We start from the raw sequence: 25,759 nt of genomic DNA on the forward strand, positions 1-25,759 counted from the left end.
CCTCCCAGTGAGGACCACAGTAACTACGAACCCTTTTCCAGTCTACAGTAGGTAGGGAGTGCAAATAGGGATCCTGGTACCTTTCCAAGGAATGTTTGGGCTCTGAGATCACCTCGGGCTTTGTATCCGGAGCTCTACCAGAGAGCAGCAGGCGCTTGGCCAGCTGCCAACCAGCAGTAGTGATAGCCTGGAGGATCCCACTGGTCCCAGGAGAGCCTGGTGGCAACAACCTGGGAGCCAAAACTCCCTGCAGCCGCCAAAGGGCTGTGCAGAGACCTGGAGCTCAGGAAACGCCGGCTCTTCATAGCCACGGGCTGGGAAGCCCCACGCGTTGGCGTCCTGGCACTGCGGTTCTGCAGGAGCCCTGGGGACGGGTGCGCGGAGACCTGCGAGCCCTGCTGGCCTCACATGGCTCACAGGGCTCAGGGGACAGGGGGAGGAACTGCCAGGAGAGGCTGGTTCTTGGCTCAGCTTTCCTCATTTCTGCAGGAACGTGTTGAATTCAGCATTTTCCAGCAGAAAGTTGTTGTATTGGAACGGTCTTAATCTGCACTGTTGCCAAGTGTGAATCCTTTCAACCTGAGGAGGGTAAAAAATAGACTGGAAGAAGTTCCTACCTCCTTTGCATTTACGCGTTTGGGGTTTTGTTCTGTTGAAGTGTAGAATAGATCAGAAAACTGAAACAATTCAAAAATCAATGAGAAGCTAAAGGACTGAGTATTTGTTTCCTGGGAAGGAGCTTTAGGCAGTGAAGAAAGTTTTGCAGTGCACTTAGGGATCTTTGGAAAATCTGAAGGATGACAAGACTTGAGGTTGTGTATAATTTCTTAGCCTTTGCAGATCTTAATCCAAAGTTATCCTATGGGAGATGACAATCTGAGTCTGTTCAGTGTACAAGATGATTCGTCACCCAGGACTTCTTGTGTATTAAATAGATTAAATGTTTAACATTTTCATGCTTGTATTTTTATTCCTGCATATTTGTTCACACTCCTGAGCCTCTGGTTTTAAAATTTTAAGAATCAGGGTTTAATAACAAAAATTCAATCTCAATTGTTGATAGGACTTGTATTTTAATTACTAGCATACTATAGGAGAACAGTTTGTTTTTCCGTATGACTGTAAAGCTTGAAACCTACTTGCAGTTTAAGCATGATCTCCGTGCCTATTGCTGAGTGAATTTTTACAAGGATTAACTAAAGCACAACAGTTATCTTTGTCTAATATGAATTAAATGCTTTAACCCAAAGGGCATCACCAGTGAGTTAATAAAAAACAAATGGTTTCCTTCTTTCATTAGGTTGCCTCTCTTCCTCTCTCTCTTTCTTTCTCTCTTTTTCCCCACCTGCCTAGAATTCATCTTTCCACTTGGAAATGCTACATTTCAAAGTGACTGTTATGAGAAGTGAGTGCAAAAATATTGTAAAGCAGCTTTATCATTGCCAGAAGTAACGTTTGTGTAGCAGGAGAAACACATGACATTTTCTGTTCTGCTTTCCTTTTTTGTATGTGTCTCTATGCAAAAGTCTCTTAATTTTCTAGAACTAAGAACATTTTGGGGTCTAACATTACATAATTCATTGACCTTTGAATTGAATTTGAAGTGATTACATAAATATCCGTACATAGTGATAAGAATACAGCAAATTTAAGAAGTTAAAATGAGAGACAGTGCTGAACTATTAAGTATGTATAAGCAAAAATTTTTAATATATTGTAAATCTTTTGTTGGTGACGAGAAAAGGGAATTCAGTACAGAATAAAGTATCCTTACTGTCTGACATGTGTTCAGATTGTGGACTCTTTTTAGTTGTTCCTCTAATGTACATTCTATGCATCTTGCTTCCTCTGCCTCTCATAGTCTCAATATAGAAGTCCTTTTTCAGCTGTTTGTAAAATTAGGTATTTCATTTTCCTTTAGCTCTTGCCCTGTACTCAGACACTCTGATCTTTTCTAGCTACTTTTGAAAGCATGCTGTCCCTTTTATTTCCTATTCTTTAAAAGAAAAAATATATTCAAGCATGATCCCAAACTTTGGCTTCCCTGAACTGCTTGACTTGAATTTGCATATTGTCTGATTTAATATAGTTGAAGACTTGAGGAATGAGTGTCTCAGCCTTGAAACAGGAAACACACTGAATGAAACTTGAATTATTTGAGGGACTTTTGTTTCATTTTTTGTAGTGCTCGCCTGCCTTGATACACTATATGTGAATTTATTACTTCCTCTACATTTCTTCACACAAGCATATGTCTCTACATTAATTCATAGCAAACTTTGTCCCTGTTTTGCTTATAGCTCTTTCCTCTAAACCGCAGGAAGTTATTACCACATGTAAGTTTTTAAAAAGTTTGCTCTTCAGAAATGAGAATATGCCTTGGTTATGGCCTCAATTTATGAAGTAAGTTTTTGAGAATAGCAAACTTTTCTTACTATTTAAGCAAAGTTTCATTGTTTTCAATGAGACTTGTTTTCAGTCAAGTGCTGATTATTTGGTTATGTACAATTATTGAAGGGTGAAAGGATCCTTTCTCCACAAAATCTTCTAAATTAGGCTGTACAGTCTAAATGTTCTTTATACACCAGTTGGCAGAATGAAGGCAAAAAGAGAAAATTAAAATTGGTTTCTGTTGTGTATCTGAAAGAAGCATTACAAGACCGCATTTGAAGAAAAATTTGAATAAAGAAAGCTTCAGGGGGTTTTCAATACATAAGCAGTAGGCTGTGAGAGATGAGATGTTACGGAGACTGATATGAAGATTGCAATGAAAGAGATTTTCCATTTGGACAAGAGCTGACTGAGAGCATTTTCTTTCTGTTGTATGGAAATCAGTTCTCCAGTGGCAACAAAATTAAATATTCTCTCTCTCTGTTCACTTAGCTACAGATTGGCCCTTTTGGGACTCAGTTCAAATGCAGGACTAAAACTGAAACCGCTTCTCCAAGTTTTGAAGGCTTTCTCTTTGCTCTGTACCCCAGAGAATTAAAAAAACGGTAAAACATGGATCAATGAACTCATTTTTTCAATTATTTTACTAAATGATACAGATTATGGAGATTGTAACATCTAATGATATTTCACTTCTTAAAAATTTAATGAAAAAGATTATTCACTGAAGTAACCTGCTGTGCTTGTTTCACAGTGACAATATACAATATCCCCTGGAGCTATTTCTGACATCACTGAGTCTAACGTGGTTTAGGATGTTTGATGAGAAATTAGGTGTAGGAGAGATGCAATTTAAAGTATCCGATGATCATGGGAATACTGCACTGAACTAAGAGTCTGGACAGAATGGATTTTTATCTTGCCAGATGTCACAAATATTAGAGCAAAATAAACAAATGGGCTGTGCAGCACCAGATATGCTGCCCTGTTGACTCTGTTGCTTCTAAGATTTTGCAGGTTTGATGAAACTGAGGTGCATGTTGCTGTTTATGACGTGTGGGAAACGTCTGAAAGCTTTACGGGGTGCTGGGCCTTATTATTGACCCCGTTGCAAGCAATAGGCAGGGTGCCTGCTTGTGAAGTCTTGCACTGCAAGATTTTGAGGTCCTGGGGGTGTTTGTGATATTAACTGACCTTAGTTGTCAATAAACAGTGGATGTGGGGCTTATTTTTTAATAGGGGCTAACGTTTAGTGGGTTGAGGAATGAGTCTAACCCTTCTGAAGGCTGCTTTGTTGCTGTATATCCAGTGAAGAAGTATTCAGATGTCACTACAGTGATTTTAGGTGTCAGTGTTTTTGGGCAAGGACTTAAGGACCTGGACCTTGAAGTTGCTATCTTGGGCCTTGGATTCTATTTTCTTGCCTTCATGAGGTTGGCATGTCATATACTTCCATAATTTCACTGATTTTCATAATATGATTAGGGTTTTTGTTTTGTTTTGTTTTTCAACTGCTTTGATCAGAAGCCCTTCCAGGCCCTCACTGTCATAGTGTTTAGGAACCTTCTTCCGCAAAAGTGCTGAATATTTGCCAAAAGTTACACACTTTTCTGTAGTTCTAATGGTCCTTTATTCTAACAGTTAACCGTTTTTTTTTTTTTTTCCCCACATTGGTATTTAAACTGTTGTATTTATGCCCTGCAAGAAACTCTGAGGAACCTGTAAAAGAATTTGGGGCCACATGTAAGCATTTTCAAGCAGCCAGTTCATTAGTTACTCTTGATTCTTCCCGTGTTTGTGGCTGTCACTCTTTTGCATGTTTGGTGTATACAAAATGTAGGTTTCTCTAGTAGAAGATTGTACCAGTGTGTCTAATACTAATATAAATTTATATATAAATTGAGCAGTGCTCCTGCAGATCTGTGCTGCTTTTCTTTTTCTGAATGCTCTGCACAGCTTTATGCTTAAAAAGAAAGAATAAACATAGTATTTCTGTATGTGGGCTCTAGATTTACAAACATCGCTCATGAACACTGGGTTTTCTAAATATTTAAAGTGGTTATTCTAATTTGTGAAGTGATCTTTACTACAGTGGTAAAATTACATTACTTTTAAGGGTGCACTGATTTTTCAAACTGAGATGATGTCCATGCTATCATCGCAGATTGCTGTTTGTTCTTTTTTTTTGATGAATCTCAAAAAAAAAAAAAAATGCATTATGCATGAACTCTGCAGATGCACTATAAAATCATAAACGGTCCAAACTTTGAACACTTCTGCATTGCACAAATGCCAGTTAATTTGCAGAGTTACCAAATACAAAGTGCTTAGGCAGTATGTGCATTCAGCAAGTTCCTTGCTGCCTTCATTGCTGCAGAGACAAAAAAGCAAAAGGAATAACCGTCAAAAAGTTTATCAAAGACCATGGGGAAAGCTTCCTCTCCTCTCCTCTCCTCTCCTCTGCTCTCCTCTCCTCTCCTCTCCTCTCCTCTCCTCTCCTCTCCTCTCCTCTCCTCTCCTCTCCTCTCCTCTCCTCTCCTCTCCTCTCCTCTCCTCTCCTCTCCTCTCCTCTCCTCTCCTCTCCTCTCCTCTCCCTCTCCCTCTCCCTCTCCCTCTCCCTCTCCCTCTCCCTCTCCCTCTCCCTCTCCTTTTTTTCTTTGGTTTCTGCAGTTGCCATTTAAAGTTGTTGCATAGGGAGCTGAGGAGATGCAGCAGGATCTTCAGCTACCCAGCTACCACTGCAGTGCTCTCGTGCTGAATTTTGTAACAGTTAGGCATGAGCCAGGATAAGTGTAGAGAATTATTGCGCTCCCAATTATATAAGTGTAGATATTCTTTCTGAAAAATGCAGTAGCAGATACTCAGAGAGAGAACGTCTTTCAGTGTTTCCTGGTATGTAATGTATACGTCTTGTAGACTTTTTGTTCTTTGCTTCTCTTTTCTCTCCTGCCACACAGGAGAGAAATATGTATGCTTACCTGCAGCACATCAAAGTGAGTTTTATTTTGTGACCCAAGATTTAAGTCTGTCCTTGAGAAAATTATGTTTTTACAGCATTCTTGTCATGTCTTTGGTGAAAAATAATCTTGGCTATTGTTTGTTTTCACGACAAGGCAGTACAAGGAAGTCAAGTTTTCATTTTATTAAAATGCTTTAGTGTTAGATGGAATGATGTTAGTAGAATTGCGAACTGTGAATTCACAGAGTTCTGTTAAAACAATAAAAATATTTCTTTGGTCTTTATTTATTAGCTTTTTGTGAGAGTTTAATAGTACACATTAAATTGCCAGTGATGGTGGAAATGATGCAGCCTTAGAGAGAAAATAAATCTGAGTTAAGTAATGAACATGTGTGTGATGAAATAATTGTTCTTGTTTTAACCTAACCTAACCTAAATTGGTGCTAAGATTAAGAAATGTGAATAGAATACACAGTTGTCCTTAGCTTATCATTATTTAAAATCTCCAATGCTCAGTTAATATTTTAAAAAGAGGTAAAAAAAAGTTTCCATGATCACATTAAAGAAAACGAGACAATGTAGAGTGTACTAATACTCCATATGCTGTAAATATCTGATCTGAGATTTCAGATTTTTTATTTCAGTAAATTTGATTTTACTTGCTAAGTTTAGAAAATTAATTGTTGCTTTCTTATAGAGAATTTATTTCTCTGTAGAAGAAAGGACAACCTTTCTAGAGGTGTATAGAGGAAAGGATGACCTGTAGTAGGATCAGGTTTTGGGTATCCAGGTGAAAATACTTTCTTAGATGTATGTCATCTCAATAATGCTAAGAGTCCTAAACTGAGAATCGAAAATCTACATTCAAGCAATCCAAGAAGTTTACTTCAACTTCTCCATTGTTTCAGCATCCTTTGCGCATTTGAGAAGTACCAGCTTGCCCCTTCTTTACAGATCAAAATATGAGAAGTACCACATTTGAGCCATTTGAAGGGTGCAGACTTGACCACTGCCATATTCTGGCAAAAAAATCTCCTGATTCTTTTATGTAAAGTGTCACTAGCATCTGCTGGTCATTAGCAGATTAGGCTGGGCTCAAGCCTGTTTTTACGTTAATCTATACTAACTACTACCTACAGACGTACAGACCTTTCAAACACATAAGGACATGTTTAGGCAGGGGCTGCCTGTTTGTAGCAGGTTGCTGTGACATTTCTATGGTAGAGCTCCTGGCTACGTTGTTTGGGGTGTTCGTTTGTTTTTAATAAAGGAGTAAGCTGATGATTTAGGAGTGATAATTTAATTTTGCATAGGGGTTTGCGCAAGGAAGGAACAGTAGTCCACAAGTTAGAAGTGGAAAAGGCACTTTTGGGGCAAAAGACCTATGCCATCCTCTTTGCAATCTGACTGTGATTTTTAGTACCAGGGTGGGTCCTGCTGCAATTGACTGACTGGTGGAAGAAAGGATTGGGCATTCAAAATTCTTGGGAATTCTTTTAATAATTTGCAAAATGGTGAAATAAATCTGTTTGGAATAAGCAAGAATACAATTGATTCAACCAGTGTATTTTGTGTTTGCTTTAAATTAAGGTAATCGATGTTCTGAAATCCTTAAATATAAGAAACATAACTTTTTAAAAAATGTATTTTTTTCCTCTTGAAGAATGAGCATATAATGGAATGAGACTCTAAATGTGAAAAGTTGTCTTCTTTGGAAAAAATAATTTAAAATGAATGCTTGCAGGATGGTTGATGGCAAGCAATAATCCTGTTTAATTACCAATGTAATTACTTTATAATCACCTACTCGTTTCTTTTTATGTGAAATCAGCACTTGATTCTTACTTTTAATAACAGTATGTTGAAAACTACAGCACAACTGGAAACCAGGCTTGGTATTTTGAAAGTGCATTTTTCTTTCTAAGTCATATTTTACCTATTGGTGGAGTTGAGCAACTTCTGCTCTCTGAAAAGGAGTAAAAGAGTCTCTGAAATCACAAGTTCTACACGTGAAGAAAAAAAGTGCCTTTTTTTTTTTTTTTTGTAAAGGTAAGCTAGATTGGAGCTGGAGAAAAGCTGAGCAAACCGATAAGATGCTTTGAGAGTCAACAGGGAGTTAAAGCAAATCATTTATTATTGCATTATAAAGTTTATCTTTTTCAAACCAGGGCAGATAAACTACAGCATCTTAATACATTGCCATTAGTTTGACAATATCATGACCATTAGCAGATGGAGGGAAGACATTTACTGAGATTAGCAATACAACTGTCTTTACTCATACTAACTTTGTTTAGGTAACCTGCTATAACAGGATTTTTTCAAATCAAAATGGAGGCTTTGATTCACTCACATGAGAAAAAATACTCCATTTGAAAGCTTTGCCAGAGAACGTATTTTAAAAACTTTTTTTTTTTGAGTATTCTTTTTTTTGAGTATAATTGGCTGCAAGTAAATTTGAGCAGAAAAAAAAAATAAAGTGAAATCAGAGGACCTCCATGGAATTTATTCTGCTGCAGCTACCCCTTTATTTTTAATTTTCACAATAAATATGCGAATGGACTTTGATGATAAATGGAACATGGAGGGCTGGAAAGGTAATTAGATGTTTAAAGGAACTTTCCCTACTAATTTGCGCTATCTTTCTTATTGCAAATCTTTGTTCCATGATCACTGGTGTTTCATTCGTGGTGGTGATCCGCTTGAATTCATCGGGGTTTGTGTTTTGCGGCAGAGTTAGACTGAAGGGGCCAGATCAGACTGTTACTTTGAGTTAACACAAAAAAACAACAGAGAGCATATTCCCACCAAGTTTGTGTTCGTAATAAGGGAGCATGTTACTTACCTGCAAGCACACCAAGACAAAAGAGGACATCTGAAGAGAGGTTGTTCATTGAAAAAGTTCCAACAGAAATTGAGTTTAAGTGGAATGGGATGCGGTGGGAGCTGCGTGGGGCCACAGGCGCTCCTTGCTGGAGCCCCTGGGTACTGCCAAGCTTGAGAAGGAGGTTTCTAAAAGGAGTTTTACTGTGGCCTTGGCATCTCCTTGCATCATGAGCGGAGTCCAGCACTGAACATGCCTGTGTTTTCTAGGTCATTTGAATTTATGGTACGGGAGCAGAAAGTAACGTCTTTCTCCAAGGTTGTGTCTCTGAAGTTTCACAGCAATCTGATAGTCTTAAACATACTTTAGTTTACAAAGTCTTTATAAAGTCTTTTGTACCAAAAGAAATTTCATCTAAAACTTTTTAAATAGTTATTTTTCCCATTTAACTTTCTTTTATCTGCTAGTTGTTGGACAAGAAAAAGATCAGGTGTGTGTTCTCAAAAACACCACTTCCTTGCTTTGTCGTGGCTGCATGAAATCCGTCCATCAGTGACGCTGTGAAAATAGTCTGGGTCGAAAGGTTTGCATGTCGAGAAAATTCAGATTGTCAGTCAACTGGCTGCAGAGAAATGTGACCTATTCATGTAAAGAGCGGCATTCTCATTCCGTGCTAATAGCCTAGTTATTATTAATATATGCTGTCTCTTTCTGACCTGTTTTGTTTAGAATGCATGTTGGTTTTTAATGTGCATGACATTTAAGGGTTATGGATTAAAAAATTAAATTTTCGAGGGGAAAAAAAAGTCTCATACATTTTTAATAAGGTTTACAAAAGAACTACTCTACATTTTGCCTCTAGCAAGATGGTATTGAATTAAGTGTCAGTACTTCTGTGGCCAGGCATGAATTAATATTCTGGGCAAAGATATTAATTGTCTGTTGGAATGGACAGATGGATTTGCTTAAAACTTGCCTGTTAATTAATTGGATATTTTTGAAAATGAATAATATTTTTCAAATGGGATTTAGGACTTTCAGTCTTCTGGTAGAAATATTTATATATTGTAAGTGTGTCTTGATTTTTTGGAAAAATATATAGGGCCATAAGCAAGCTGTACTTAGTGTGATTTGTATGTGTTCATACAGAGTATACAACTAGGACCACTGTAGTGTAGAGAATTTAAACCATCCCTCATGCAAAACATGTTCAACATTGGCTTGAAAATAAAAAAAAGTATCCCAAGAGTGAAGCAGTTACTGTTCTTCACTGGCGCATGAGAGACTTGCAATTACCACACTTTTATACAAATCTGCACTTTATTCCCAATAAAATAATACAAAATACAATTATGAAATTAAATATGAGGTAAGTTACCACTCTTACAGTCTCCATCGCTTTTTGGAAATGCTAGCATTAAAACGTCAGCTTTTAGTATTGATGCTCAAGAGGCAAATAAACCGAAGCATTTGCAAGACATTTCATCTTGCAGGCCATGGGGGAACTGAGCATACGAATAGCGGTTAGATAGAAGTATCAGGAAAGCATTAGGCTGTGTGACTAATCCAGTCTCATGCTATGCTGTTGGTGATGTGCAAAACTGCAAAGAACGGTAATGTGTTCAGTTGCTGGGAAGCTCATTTATATATTTATATTTTGTAGCCTGTTATTTCACTTATGAGTATAGCTGTCTTAAAATACAATGATGTAAGATTCTCTCAAGGCATACGTTAAAAACTCTTACTCTTCCCCTCTCCTATTCCTTTCGTTTACCTCCCACCTGCTGAAGTATCTCTTGACCATAATTAAATTGCTTTGGGAAAAGCATTGCTATAAAGTGTCTATGCCCACAAGGATATTCTATTTTTGTTTAAGAGTAAACTCTGAAGTTGTTTACTTACTTCAGGTGCTTGTTTCCTGTTAGTCATTTGAAACAGAATGAATTGAAAAAATGTTTACAAGGCGAAGATAGAAGATTTTAAATAATGGATGTTTCATGTATACAGCTGGTGTTTACCCACAATATTTAGGACAAGATTTTACCTTTGTTATTATATTTTTCTAAATAAATTACAGTAGTGTGGAAGAAACTGTGTCTGAAATGCATAAATAGATTCCCTTATAGGGGATGGAAAAAAAAAAAAGCCCAAGTAATAAATACATCCACTGCAATTCACTGAAAAACAGTTACATTGTCAAGAATACTGGACATACTTTTAGACTTTAACATAAAGTGGTTTATAAAGCAGTATATTATCTGAATGATGGGGCAGAAAGCTTTTATCACTGCAAAACATAACATTTGTATTTCACTTTTTAAGAATCTCTAATTTTTATGTTTCTGTATACTCTTCATTACATATATTCTGTACATTCTTCATTTTCTTCATGGCTCCTACCTTACAGAATTACAGCAAATCTCTCAAAGAAATGAAGGATCCTGGGAATTTGTGAAATAACCACTGTAAAAATTTTCCTTATAGTATGGAAGGTAATAATCTAACTTCAGTTAATTCAGTTAAAATTTTTATTGTTAATTCAGTAGGTTTTACGTAAGGATCCGAAATGGATAGTTTTTTACAGTGCAAAATTTTTAGTAACTTTTCTTATTACTATTTGATCAATGCTCTATGAGATTTCTTGTGATACGGCTTCACAGTGGTGAAGTATTCCAGGAAAGCTTTTGGTAGGTAAGAGCTTTCAGGAAGGTCATTTACAAACTCATTTTGATTTTTGTCTTCACCTCTTTAGTCTCTTGTTTGCTTGGAAGTACTACCACATGCTGGCCTGTAAATAGTGTTTTCATTTCACCTGCAAATATCTTGTAGCCAATCAGTACCCGAAGCAGAAAATGAATCTAATACCATGGTTTCACATCTAGGTTTATGCCATAGAGTCTAGCCATGGTTCCATATCATGAGCACTACCAGATGGCTCACAAAATTGTAATGTTGGGTGCAAGATTGCATTTCTGTCACATTTTCCAGAATATATGCAACTATTACAGAGTTTTTTGTCAACCTTGTGCTTTTATTCTGTCTTTATTCTAGAAGAGTAGGCTATAAAACTTCTAGGAGATGGCACCTTGTATTACTTGACCATGGCATTTGGATACTATGCCAAGATCCCTCAGGGTAGGTGGTGCTCTGAATGTAGTTTGGAGGCATAACTGACTAATAGCTGCTGTTTTTTATTCAGGAGCCTGTGGACCCTTTGGATATTCAGTCCTATCGTATTGTTTATGGATGTTTCATACTCCTGTCGAAGCTTCAGAGATACTGGAAGTTGTGCTGGAATACTTTTGCCATGTTCAAAAATCTTAACTTGAACTCCAGTTGCAGTTTTTTTGAACAAGCAAGAGAGCAGCAAAGTCTTTCGGTACCAAGATTGACAATTTAAGAACCTCATCTCTTGTGAATTGTACTGAGCTACTTCTAAGCCATATATATCATCATGCGGGGCACTATCAGTACTGAGCATCTGAGATCTGCTGAAATTATTTCTACATCCAGTCCTATGCCTTCTAAAAACATAGAACAAGGGCTATCTAAAAGATGTGATTGCCATCCTCTAGGGATTTCATGTTATTTAGGTCCCATCCCTGCAAAAAGATGCGTCTTTGTAGACTTCAAAGTTAACAAAACCAGTGCCATCCAACAACCAAAGAACAGAGGCTACGTTCAGTGGTTTGAGAGGTGCATCACCTATGGTCAATTTATCTGTTGGATATACATAGTCCTTAGAAGACCCTTTCACTGACATTGCCTTTGCCTAACCTACTTGTGACCAGTTAATGTTTGCCAAAAAAGCTGTTTTGATAAAGTCGAAAACATTCTGCAAGGCAAGTAAAGTAATCCTAAAGGAAATGATTCTTCTTTGTAGTACTGCTTTAATACTTTTCAAACAATGTGTTTGAATATATTGGACTATTAATTCCCATTAAAGCAACCAGTTTACAGTTTTGGTCATTTATTCTTCCACACAGGTCTACAGGATTAACTTTTCAGCAATCACAAACTTTTGTTGTAATCTAATGTTACCTCTCTTTCAAGTATGCACTTTGCTGTTAATTGTGTTATTCTCCAGTAAGTGAATGGAGATGCTGTTACTGTGTTTTTTCGTAAGAATGCTGTCGCATTGAGGTTTCAGCCAAAGTTCCTGACCAGCAATCAGTGTGTCTGTCAACAATTTGTTTTTCCAGGTTATTTTTCTTCCAGTCAGCGCACACTTTTATACAGTGAATACAGCTCTAGCACTGTCTTGTCACCTAAATAGGAGGAAATCAATTAAAGCCTGAGCAAGACAGTTTTATTTTTTGCAGGAGGACTGGGGGGAGGACTGACATTCCTATAGAGGTTACCTGTATGGCCATAAGGTGATAAACATGCCTGCTCTGCTCTAGCAAGGAAACATCCTGCACGCACCGGGGTTCATTAGACTCTGACTTTGCTCTGCTGCCTCCCTGAGCAGCATGCATTCATCATTTGTAACTAGCAATGAGGAGCTCCCTTCTGTGTTTCCCATACTTGCCCCAGCCCTTTAGGTTGACCGTGCCCTTTGGAAGAGCATGTTTCTGTTTGGTAGAACTCCCTGCCTACGTCTGAGACGGACTGCTTTTGTCAGGCAACACTGTCACTTGGAGGCAGTTGCTCAAAGGAGAAGGAATGTGCTTTCAGGATGCCTTTTGCATGTCAGCAGAGGGCAAGCCAGAGAACCTAGCATTTATGTGGACTCCTGATGCCTGGCACTCGCACTGGCAGAGGGAAAAAGAGATGATACAAGTGTGCACAAAATTTATGCTCAGCTCAGCAGCCTGACTGCAGAAACTCTGTGGTTGTAAAGCATCCAGCCTTGCATGCATGCTCACAGTGGGACCTGCAGGGACAGCTGGGAGAGGTGCAATTATAAGTAGTTCTTTTTTTGCACTATTTGAGGATATAAATGCTCTAGGAAATTGTAGAACCCATGCCAGTTAATGATAAGCCATAGCAGATGTGCTCCAGTTTGTCAGAACTTGCTGCATGTGTGTGATAAGGTAAAGGTTCTCTGAGATGGGATGCTTATCCCTGCCTGGTGAAATACAGGGATCACTTTCCTTCTGGTTGACTTTTTGGAATGTTATAGTAAGGGGAGGGGAAAAACCGTGCCTTTTCAGTTGGTGTCTTGTCTCTGATACATGCCTACATTGAATTTGAGCTAGTTCAGTCTCACTGACACTCACTTTTTGTAACAAAAAAAGTGCAAATACCATAGAAACTTCTTGTTGAAAAGAGATGATATGTGGCCTCTGAAAGGCATCAAGACAAATAAATTTGTTATGTATTCATATACTGAAGAGGTGTTACAGCCAGAAGAGAACTTACAGGTAGTTCAAGATATAGCTACTTGTTTTTCTGAGACTATTAGAAGATCTTTTTGCTACATAAATGAAAACTAGACTTGACAGTCCCCATTTAACCAATGGGGAACTAACTGTTATGTCTAACCTATTATCTCAGGATAGAAATCAGGTTTTTTTAACCTACCATGCCTGTCTATAATTATTCTTTTTGTTCCCTTTACCATTACCTCAATACCTATGGCTTGAAAAGAGAAAATACAACCATTTTGGACTGGAATACATCGAAAGTCAGTCTTAAAAACAAGTTATTTGAGTTATTACCTGACATAACTTTAGTCTTTTTAGTGTACTGCAAGTATTAAAATGTATACCAATTATATTAAAATTTAATTTTCTCTTTAAAATAATGTCCTATATTAAGAGGATATATACATACATGTAAATGCATATATAAAATCCTTTCATGATAAAAAGAAAAAAAATTAAATTCCTCTCTATAGTAGCACATAAATACTATTTCAAGAGAATATATTTTAAAGCATTTCCTGCATTTTTTTCTTTTAGATTTAAAACCTTTGATAGTCAGCAAAAGTTTGTAGCATTCTCTGTATAATGAAAAAAGATATAAAGAAGAACCTGGAGATATGTTAGGATTCTAAAAGTTCTAGCACTTCTTGTTAGATTGCAAAGCTAACTATCAATGATTAACCCATGTATTACACTTTTGACCTCTTTATTCATAAGTGTAGACAATATGTCATAAACTTAGAGTATCTTTTGTGATAAATGATTTCATATCTTAAACATTAGTTTATGCATTATGATATGAAATATTTCATACAGACAGCATTTATGTACTGTCCTCTTTTAAAATGCCTCTTCAGGAAACTTACATGTTAAAAAGATAAAAATATGAAAGATATTTAAGCATATTTTAAATAATTAAATGTATCTTTATAAAAAGCTTGCACCATATAGTATCACATCTTATTCCTTGCTCTACTATCCCAATTTAGCATCATGCTGTGTAGGATTGTAAGTCAAAAATGTAAACAATTTGGGGTTAAGTAGATTTCATTTTGAGAGAAAAAAAGCATCCTGGTTTTGATATTAACTAAGAACATTGTAGCCAGCACGAGTACCATATTGCAGTTATCTACAGAATAATCCAAATCTAATACTGTATTTCTCCTCCTGTTCAAACTCTTCTAAAGCAATCTATATGAACTGTAATGAAACAGCACAGAGACTTCAGGAGAAAAAAATGGCTTGACACCCTCTTGCAAATTGGTAGCATTAGCCAAATTATTTGTTCTTCCCCAGGAAGATGCAACCTATATGTCTATATTAATCTCCTGTCTTCAAAGGAAACTTGGGATGAGCGGTTTGATTTTATGGAAACACTGGAAGTGCTCTGCCTTACCACTCTGTCCAATTTTTTGTGTAAGCCGTAAGGATTCACACCACATCATTATATAAAGCTTTTAAAGAACTTTTCAGCAAAAGAGATGAAGCAAGAAGAAAAAGATCACTGAAATTTTCTAAAATTTACATGGCCCATTTCTGCATCATTAGAACATGTGGAACCTACAGGGACAAACTGAGCTCGAGAATGTCTTGATGGATTACTCCCTGAGAGGTTGTTTCCTTGTTGTTTGATACAAGCAGCAACGGAGCTTGGATTTCAAGTTGTTACACTGCAGTTATTTCAGGGAGGGAAGGGAAGGGAAGGCAAAGGAAGGCAAAGGAAGGGAAAGGAAGAAGAAAAAGAAAAAGAAAAACCCTTCTGTCTTCTTTCTAACTTACAGTCAGTGAAGAGTCAGTCGTGATTTTATGGAATCATAACCAGACAAGGTCACCCTTTTTTTTCTTAAAACCTTAATAAAAATGGAGAAGCTTTTGTGTCTAATTTGCAGAGCTTTGCGTTTCAAGGCCTCCTGCGGCAGCTCGTGAGGCAGCGCTGCTCTCCGGTACTGCAGAGAGGGTGGCGTTTGGTTGCGTCGCCCGCTCAGCGCCGCGGTGCCTTTCTGACCACCCCCGACATCAGCACAGCCCTGAGGTTGCTTCTAGCAAGGAGGTGCTGGCCACAGGTCCAATACTTATTTGTAAATCACGGGTGTTACAGCAGAAACTATCTATCTGTTCTGTTTCTCAAAATACAGTAGAAATATCAGGCAGTTTCTTAATGCACTCACTTTCCATGGAAATGCTGTTAGGCAAGATCTCTTCCTTTGATCCCAGAGGACCAGGCTGCTAGTAAACGCTCCTGGTTTCCCCGTGGCTTTCCAGTTGCTTTCAGCACGCAATGTGTGCGCGGGCACCCAGTGTTAGCTGCTGGGGCGGTCTGCCCAGAGCGGGAAGACACGCTTGTAGGCAGCCACTAACACCCTTTTAGCACAACAAAAAATTCAGCTTCTCTTTGCCTTCTGCCCAACAAAATTCAAATTGGTATCAGTCTGAATGACCCATCCCAAAGAGAAAGAAAAAAACTAGTTTACAAATTATCTAATCTTGATGTTTTGCAAATGCTTAGGCAGGTTTTTCAGAAAGGATATTTTCACGGCGGTTACATTGATTTCACTTGGGTCTGAGTTTCCTTAGATACTTCCTCTTGCTGCTAGTCTGCTGGTGTCTTTTATCCAACCTCTTTTCTTCTGTCTCAGTAGAAATAGGCTTCAGGTTTTCTGGTGTTGAAGAAATGCTTTTTGTGGTAAATCCTTTTTTTTTTTTTTTCCTTTTTTTTTCCCCCTCAAGTACTACAGGTGGACTCTAAAACTGCAAAACGTTAGCAGATTCTCCCATCCATCTGAAGCCTTCCTGAAGTCATGTTCACCCAGTCATGTTACACCAGACAAAACTTCTGTCAGAGCAGTTGCTCTAGATGTGGATGCAGATCACAAAACTCCAAATTCCTCCCCCAATACAGCAGATTTTTATCTGGCTTTTACTTAAAGTGGCTAGCTAAGTGGTTTGAATCACAGTTGAGCTTTTTAAAAGTCCAGCTGTCTTCAGACCCAACATTAGTTGGATATGTGATTTGAATGTAAAGAATTTGTAACTCATTATTAATCATGTCAGCTGCAAGCAAGCTTTCTGAGCAGTTCTCTACAATACTCTTTACGTTGTTGAGCTTCTCTCTTCGGTAGGAAGTTGTGACCATTATGTGTCTTTATGTAACAAAATATGTCTAGTCTGCCTTAGGTCTAGGCCTCAGCTTCCATCTCTGAAGATGCTTTGCCAAGTTGCAATGCTTGAGTGCATAGTATTTCAGATGCCAAATACTGGGGTAATGTTGCTGTTAATATCTATGCTCGAACCTCACAGCCTCCCGGAGCTGGATTTTTATTCTGAGCAGAGTGATGGAAATATGTCACAGCTATGCCGATGCGACATATCCTTAATATGCAAAAAGGAATTTGGCTGTGATGAATTTGGTGAAGAGATGAGGTCAGAACATTTATGGAGGCAGCAGTAGTTGTTCTGGGAACTGTAGGGTGTTTAAAAATGTGTCCTCTCTGAGCACAAGCATAAGAAGAAAAGTGAATTCCCTGTTGTTCCAGGTGGATGTAACATTGCTGTGTCAGTCTTGAAGTGAGGTATCTTTGGAAATACATGTATGCACTCACTGATCTTTGATGTTTGAAGACTTACATGACAGTCCTGATGGAAATAACTCAAACACAGAATTGGAACCCCTTTTTGGGCTTGATCTGTTCATGAACCTAATTTATGCATACTGTAATTTCTGTGCGAAACACTTCAGGTCATAATGTGAACGATAAAAAACAAAACAAAATAAAAGAAGAAAACAAGTTTATTCCAAGCAGTAAAATGCTGGTCAAAAATAGTTCCAAATAAAGAAGAAGATGTATATTCCAGTTATTTTAAGCTACACGGTACGTAACCATATGCAACAATTAAGACGTGCACGTCTTCCCAAAGACTCTCTTCTCCATACTTGATATAGGGATATTTAATAGGAAGTAGGGGTGTACTTGGTTTAAGCTTCTAATCAAGTCATCCTTCACAGAGATTACTGCAGTAGTAGGAATACAGTAAAATAAGTGAAATGAGGTGAGAGAGAAAATAGGAGTGTTTTTATTAACAGGGCCTGTGTTCCACTGATTGCTGGTATTCTTGGTAAGTGTGTGAAGACCTTTTAGCAAATGAAGGGAACATTTTTCAAATACGTCTTTCTTTGGATATTTTATTGGGTAATTGTAGCTATACGCTTTCCTATGAGATCCTAAAATTACAGTGATCCACATTGGTCCACCTGTGCACTTTAAACTGCTAGTGATTAATTTTGTGTGGAGGCTGATGCAGAACCAACAAATTGTGTGCACCGTATATAGTAGTCTTCAAAAAAAGGAAGAGCAAGTGAGGGTATTCATGTGACGTATGGAGCAGGCATACAAGAAAGTCAGACTCTCATGAGTCATAATGAATCTTCCCTGAGCCCTTTTTTCATATGTAGATTGTAAAGGGAGGAAGTCAATACAATGCACTGATAGGCATTACCACCCACTTTCACCAAAAGTATATTTGTTCACTGTGGTATTTTTGTAAAAATATATTTCACATTTTTACTGAAATGACAATGCTGCAACTCTTGATTTCTGTCCTTTTAAAGAGTTTTTCCTTGCAAAAAAAGCCACGTATCCTAACTGGATGTTATTTATGGGAATGTAAGTTCTTACTCTACTCAAGGCAAATTCTATCTGGATATAGTTATTTGCAAAATACTATCACCCTCTTGCTTATCAAGGTAGTATGTACTCTGACTAGCTGTGTTGAGGTGAAAACTGTGACCTTTTTTTCCCACAGGATTTTAACTTATGGTAGTCCTTCAGATTTTTAAAATCATTTTTCTCCTTTTCTGTGAAGAAAGACATGTGTTTGCTCTAGTGATCTGTGGTCTTCACAGCCTGTGGGGTCTTTCTGGGAGTTACATATCATTTTTCATCTGCAGGTTTGCACCAGTTCAGCCAGCCGTTATGGGATACTTGTGTGAGGGTGGGAAAAAACAAGGAGAGAAAATGGAAGTGACTGATGTTACTAGTTGGAAGTACTAAGTAGTTGGAAGAAGCATTTCTGCAGGTCTCCAAGTTTCTGCAAAGTCTGTTGGCTCCCTATCAGATTGGGCAATAAGTTGCAGATATTTTCCAGGAATGCATGCTTAGATTATCTCATGTCTGCTAAAATAAGATTATCTGTATGTATCTCCAATTCCCTTATCTTCAGAAACATGTTGATTAGATCTCAGGAATGAGCACAGAGGCTGAGGTAGGGAGCTTCCTCATACATTGCAAAGGAAGAAAAGACATCCTTAGTATGCTGCTGAGTTTGACCTCCCTGAAGACATCAAGGAATTTGAATACCTGAAGTCTATATTAAAAAAACAGCAACAATAACAACAACAAAAAAGCATACCTTAAAGTGGAAAATGTAGTTTATGTACAAACTGAATCTTAATATCTAGATCAGGAAAAGAGGGAGTTAGTATGAAAGATGTTGCACACTGCCACTTGAAAATGCATGTAATTCAGTTATAAGGCAAGGGAGTATTTTTCCTCAAAGGAAATAATTACTTGATATTGCAAATGGAAATAGGCTTGGGAGAAGAATCAAGTTTGAAGGTCAGATTCTTTGATGATATGAAAGAAGTGTAATTTGGAATATACTTAACTTGATTTTAACTCCTGATGTTCCTTAGCTGAATTTGTCCATCTATTGCTGTAAGAATCTAGCAGAGTCGTAATTGCTGTTTCTGATGTCCGGAAAGATAAGAAGCAGGTGTGCCTTAAAGTGATGCTGGTCTGTTTTAACACATCTGCTTTTCTTACCGTGCTGCATTTGTTCTTCCTGTCCAAGCAGCTTAAACTTGCAGATAAATTTTGTGGGAGACAACTTCTGACCCTGCTCCCATCTGTGTGGGCCTGGGCAAATGCCCCCTTCCCCAGGGCCCAAGGAAGTTTTACGGAAGTCTGAGCTGATGTAGAACCAGCATGGATAGGTCCCCAGGGAAGCAGAGGCTGCGCAAAGTCAACTGGGGCATATTTAGGAATGTGTCTGAATTTGGCCCTAGACTCACTGGTTTAATTATCTATATCCTTTCATTGTTTCTGAGAACATACAGATATCTAGCAGGAATACACTGAAAAACGAAAAGCAAAAATGAAATATGTTAGCTCTTAAACCAGATTTAGAAGTCATTGAAGGTAGCATTAAAGGCTCTTTTGGAATATGAAGACTGTGGAATTTTTGTTGCTTGTGGTTAGTTACTCTTAACAAACCTCACAATATACTGTAATTTTTTCACATGTACTTAGTCATATAGCGTTAGCATTATCAGTAGACATTTAGATATACAAACCAGCCTGTCCCTCCATCTGTTTGCTTCAGAGTACTTGGCATTTATTTTGCAATGTAGTAAAAGTAGTTATAGCATTGCAGTTGAGAACTGTTACAGCAATATCAATTTTTCATGTTCTAGTTAACTTTCAGCGTGGAAGTTTGCCTGTTATTTATATCTCCTAGTATGCGTGTGGGGTGGGGGAGTTAAGTATGTGGAATATGGCTGGGCAGCAAATAAGATTGCAAAACTGTCATTACTAATAAAGCCTTCTGCAGTAGTGTAGTAAAACAGAAATATCTAGTGCATAGGGTTAAAAATGATTATAATCAGGAATTTGCCTCTATTTTCCGCAGTATTTTAAGTAGATATATTTTTATATGGTTTGCACAGAAACATTTTGCAGCAAGAAGGTATTTGTGTTAAAAATTTTATCCGAGGCAATGGGAAGTTGGGGACTCTGCTTTACATCTTGTGTGGCTGAATCTGTGTCAGCCAGGCTGACAATTATGTTGAGCTAAAAGTTTACTTAATTATCATCTGGTGGGTTTAACCTTAAATGTCCATTAAGCAGTTGTGGACATTTTTGTAGACTTATCCCTGCATTTAGGAAGGGTCTTTTAGATAGGGCAGTGTATTAATGTTGACTAAGAGCCGGAAGATTATACCCTCATTTCCTTTTTTTCCCCTGCCATACACACACAGATTTTATTTTTGAATTGCTTCATTAGAGACTAGCGAAGATATTATGCTTTTATAAATGATCCTGGAGGTAAATGAGGAGATAAGGTAGAGGAGAAAACAACCTCAATCAATTAAACTTATTAGGGTTTTACTGAAATTCTTCAGAGACTAGGAATTGTACATTGATACATCTTTGTAATGAGAGAAGCAGCAGAATGAAGTAGTATTCCACTTAGATATATAAAGGCAAAATGTCATTAAAATTTAAACTTAAACACATATTCACCAGTGATATGTGGCCAAATATGTTAAATCAAATGTTTCATAAAACTTATTACTATATTCCTGGAAATAGATCCAGCAATTATGTTAAAATCTGTCTTTTGCAAAGCGTTCAATCAGTACAGCTGTTGCCAGTGGTAAATGTAATGTTCTGTCATCGTTAACAGCAGATGAGTGCATTGAGCTTAGCAGCAACTTTGTTTGGTTGAAAATGATGCAAACCACCTCTTTAGCTATGGTAGTTAATAAACATATCACTCCAGTGCAGCACTGCTCCTTATGGAATATTGATTGAGACAAGCAGCGCGTCTCCAGGTTTTCTGGGCTGTCCAAAGAATCAATGTCAGGTATTTCGGAGATTTCTCTGCCTTGATAAGAATAACATGTCTCCACAGCTATGTTTCTCAGGTGCTATGAAGCTGTCACTCTCAAGGGTAAAGCTTTTGAAAGGAGAAGCTGGGGTTTTTACAGCCACAGGGCCAAAGTTTGGGATCTGCTTGGGAAAGGGATTCCTGTTTTCTGAGTGTGAGAATAGAAATGAAGTGTAAAACTTGCTTGAGTTGTCTCTCATATAAGGATGGTGATAGCAAAGAGAAAACAAGGTGAAGGAAATGAAGGAAAGAATAGAGCAGAGGTGAGGAGCAGAAGGGGAGGAAATAGAAAAGAGGAAAAGTACTTAATAGGAGGAGGAAGGAAGTTAGATGTCCTGCAGTTTATTATGTTCTTATCTATATTTTGGGAAATTCATACTATGTCAGAGGCAGCATCAAAAACTTTTATGTGTACATAAGAAGGCAGCTTTACTTTCTGTAAATAGGCTGAGACTCTCTTTGCATATGGTAACATTTAATTAAGTCAGTAAGCTGAAAGTGGTTATTCTTATGTCTTATGCTTTAGTCATAATATGGTAGAAAAAAATATTGCTGTTTGTAATTTTATATACTTATCTGAGCAAAATTCCTTAAAATACATGAGGAATTTTGGGTACTCGAGGGACTGTAGCTATATTCTATCTGCACCATCTTTTTTTTTTTTAGAGCTGTTTTGAGGATTAATTAAAGAACTGGATTGTATCCTAGTCCAGTGATGCAATATGTTTTAATTATGCATATTTGTATTTAACTGCTTGTGTTCATGCAGAGTATGGAAAATAAGGAATAACGGATATGTCAGCTAGAAATGTGAGGGCAGTCAGCCTGCTGAGGGATAGGGTTTTCTTGTACAGGCCTAGTTTGGATATGATGGCTTTGTGGTCTAAATAGGGACCCCTAATTGTATTATAATGACTGTAAAAATACCAGGTTTAACTGGTGCTACACTTTATTACTGTTCTTTGTGGCACAGCTCTCAGCCAACGGGCTGTACACTATAGTATATACCATGTTTTTCCACACAAACAATTCTGTCTTAGCAGAGGATTGTGCAGATGTACATGTTTTATAAAAGATTATCTTATATTTATATCCTCTCCCATCAAAACCCCTAAAAAAAGCAAAAACCTAATCTGGCACAAGATTTTAGCCTGGATGCTTTCTAATGGATCTCCACAGACATTTGCCTGCCATAAGGGAACGTAAATTTTGTCTGAGTTATCAAGCTGCAACTCTTAAGCAGTAAAGGGAAAAAGAGATTTCTGTTAATAAATACACGCTGATGGTTTTTTCCGCAATATAAAAGGAACCTGAATTAAAAGGACCACACTTGTTCCTTTGCCTTCCCTCAGTTGGTATGTTTTAGTAACTGTTGTACTGGGAGGGAAGTGTGCAAGGCATGCTTTCCAGCCTTGTGTGTGTGTGTGTGAAGCTGACCCTGGCTGCTGCTCTCAGGTGGTCTTACTTGGTACGTTAAACTGTGATAAGGGAGGTTTGGTGCAGAAGCTGAGCTTGGTCAGAGGTGCTGGACACCCAGCCTGCCCCGCTGCTGGAGGCAGCATCAAGCTGGTGCTTCTCACTCCATCCGTCTCTTCTGACAGTCTCTGTGCAGGAGATGGCCCTAAATTAACTTATTGTCACTAATAAACCTTAAGATGTGTGATATCTTCCTTTTATCCTGATGCTTCTGTCTTTGGTTTTAATTATTGCCATTGAAATGCTGCGATCCTGCTGGAATTGCAAATGCCTAACCTTTGGACTGAATTGGTAGATCCATTTGCTATTAATGTATCTCGTCTTTCCTCTACCCCCTTGCTTTTTCTGAAGAAACTGCTTGTTTGCTTTCTTTTGGTTTCTTAGCTGATAGAATGCTTTTACAAATGCTTTTACTTCCCTGTCACTGCATTATGCTCTTTGGAGGGAGGATCAGTTGGATCATGGCAAAGAGAACTGCTGCTCTGGTAGTTTTAGTTTGTATTCACCATCCACTTCCCAGAATTTCATTGTTCCTTCCCAGAGGGGGAAGATTCGTCTGTCATACAAATCACTGGTCCTTTTCTAGGCTTTTGTAGCCTTCCTGAAATTACTGGAAAGTTTCCTTCTTTCCACAGAGCAGGAGGAGGAATTGCACCAGACAGGCTGGCCCCAGTCATTTTATCCCTTTCCTGTGTCTTATAATTCGTTTTTGGAACAAACATCAGACGGTACCTATTTTGAGTTCCCAGGACTTCCACTGCATTTGTGAATTCGTTGCACCAAGTTCAGCAGCACTTTTTGACTTAAATCTAGACTTGCATCAGTGCTACTGTATACAGAATCTGGCCCCCGCCTTTGTCTGTATGCTAATTTGCTAATTTAAGATGAATTGTTAACAAATCTATTTTACTGTTTAAGTGGTATGCCAATTTGGTGCCAGTTTAACAAAATCCATGCGTATACATTCTCTCAGTGGATGCTACTTTTGTGGCACGTCCACAGACTCGGTTTTCACAGCGCTTTGTTAGTGTTTATGGAAGTGCAACTGTTATGCCCAGGAACGCCTCCAAGCCTTGGGAAGTCTAGCAGCAACACAGAAGATGTGCAGTCGTAGTTAGAAAATTTGCTTAAAAGGAGATAAAATGGCAAAGCAAGCAGTAGGACTTGAAGCAGTTTGAATACATTGGAACTATCATGGAAATAACTGGCAGACATTAAACTACCTGTTTCATGTAAGCAAGTTAAGCGGGATAGAAATTTTAATTTAACCCCCTTCCCCACAGACATCAGCATATGCATGCAGAGGATTATTACCACCATCTGTTATATCCGCAGTAGTTTCCATCAATTGTGTTATTTTGCTTTTTTTAGTGTTTAAGCACTGCTTTGAAGCTGTTGTGTTAATTGTTAACTTTGGCTGAATCTGTGCTTAAGTGCCTGTAGCAACCGCGGCATGCTAAGATCATAACTGCTGGATTAATGAATGGCAGAATTAGCTCTGTGCCGGTGCAGTACGGTAATGGCTGTGCAAGTTCAATCAAATACACTCCTGACGTTGCCTTAATATAATGGTATTCACCAGCTCCTACATGGACTACTGAGAAAGAGGAATATATACTTTCATTTTTATTTATGACTTAAAAATAAGGTAACAAAGTAATTGTTATAGGTCATTTTATTATTATAACTGCAGCAAGAGCACAGATGTATCTGTGGACTTGTTTTCTTCATTAAAATGAAGTATGCCTATAAAAGGGACGTCACGGTCAATTGAAAGAAAAGTAAGTGTTGCAAACATTTTATCTCCCATGTAGCTTAAACTCATATCCTGAAATAGTTCCAGTTGTTCAAAGAGTGGAAAAAGTGTCTTTTATTATGTCATTTCTTTTTCCTTTGCAGAACCTGAAGAAAGTGTTTGCAGAATTTAGCCATCAGGAGCTGTTTGAGTTCTATAACAAGGTGTGTAGATTTTACAATACTGTACTTTCTGTGTAAACACCGTATGCTGCTCAGCAGGAAGCATTGCCTACATGAATTAGATCTAATGGAACTGGAAGGAAAATGGATCCAGTTTTAATTAAAGCTCTTGAATTAGTTTGATCATATAAAGCATTCTCAGAAAGAGTTTGTACATTCAGAGCTGGAATATGCCCGAGATACAGAGGTTTGGGTCGTTCTGGGCGTATCTGCTGTGAGATCTGGAAGGCTGATGATTAACGGCAGGCTCTTTGGAAGAGCTCTATCTTTGTGTTATGCCTCCAGTCAAAAAGCCAGCCTCATAATTCAGTCAAAATGAACTGTTTTGAATTATTTTTTTACCTTGTGCATTGGAAATTCACAGCAAAATAGCTGTACGTGTTAAAAAAAAAAAAGTGTTTAGACAACTAATTCTTTAAAATCTGAATATGTAAACTGCAGCAATGAATTGTAATAGCTGCATGTAAAAAATATTCATTAGTGCAGGATTTTATATTAATATATGAATAGATTTAGTATGCATAGTTGACACTGGAATGTGAGGTTTTTTCTGTTTGCATGTTTCTAAACAACATTTTATGAGTGAGGTTTTTTTTCTCTCTTTTTGTCCCTTTAAATAGCTGGAGACTATACAAGCACAGCTGGATTCCCTTACGTGATGTTTTTGAAGACCTGTTTCTCCATCGCGCTCCTGCCACCTCATTATTTTGAATTGCAGATAGATTGCCAAGCTGTGTTTGCTGAAGGATTCAGTGCACTGCTTCCTGGAAAATTATATGGCTTATCTCCTTTTAGACCAGTACCATTAGCCAAGAGAGGGTTTTGTTAAGAGTTCTGAAGGTTCAAATGGACCTTCTTGTTCTTCTGAGCATTTGTGAAGAATAGTTTTACTTGCAGAAAAAGCGAGAATGCTGCCTTGCTTCAGAGATTTCTTTTTTGTCCTGTTACATGTGATATTTGCTTCCAGTGGAAATTTGTATACTAATGAGAGACCAGGAATAAAATATATCTTTTAGACGTAAAAGCAATATAAAGCTTTAGTAGTAACAGTAGTAATAAAATCGATAGCTAATGAAATCTCTATCTTTCTGAACTGTT

The 25,759-nt window shown here is 37.8% G+C and overlaps 1 protein-coding gene across 1 annotated transcript in view; it reads left to right on the forward strand.

Moving 5' to 3' along the window:
- The window catches only part of COMMD10 (COMM domain containing 10), a 103,014-nt gene extending 77,518 nt beyond the window's left edge, over positions 1–25,496 (forward strand). Inside the window, exons 6-7 of the mRNA XM_088530303.1 lie at positions 24,584–24,643; positions 25,282–25,496. Coding sequence (XP_088386429.1) covers positions 24,584–24,643; positions 25,282–25,320 — 99 coding nt within the window. The 3' untranslated portion in view covers positions 25,321–25,496. The remainder of the gene's footprint in view (positions 1–24,583; positions 24,644–25,281) is intronic.
- The last annotated feature ends 263 nt before the right edge of the window (positions 25,497–25,759 follow it).

The sequence above is a fragment of the Tinamus guttatus genome, unplaced genomic scaffold, assembly GCF_059628265.1.
Source record: "Tinamus guttatus ecotype Peru unplaced genomic scaffold, ASM5962826v1 Tinamus_guttatus_pri_ptg000365l, whole genome shotgun sequence".
Classification (NCBI taxonomy): domain Eukaryota; kingdom Metazoa; phylum Chordata; class Aves; order Tinamiformes; family Tinamidae; genus Tinamus; species Tinamus guttatus.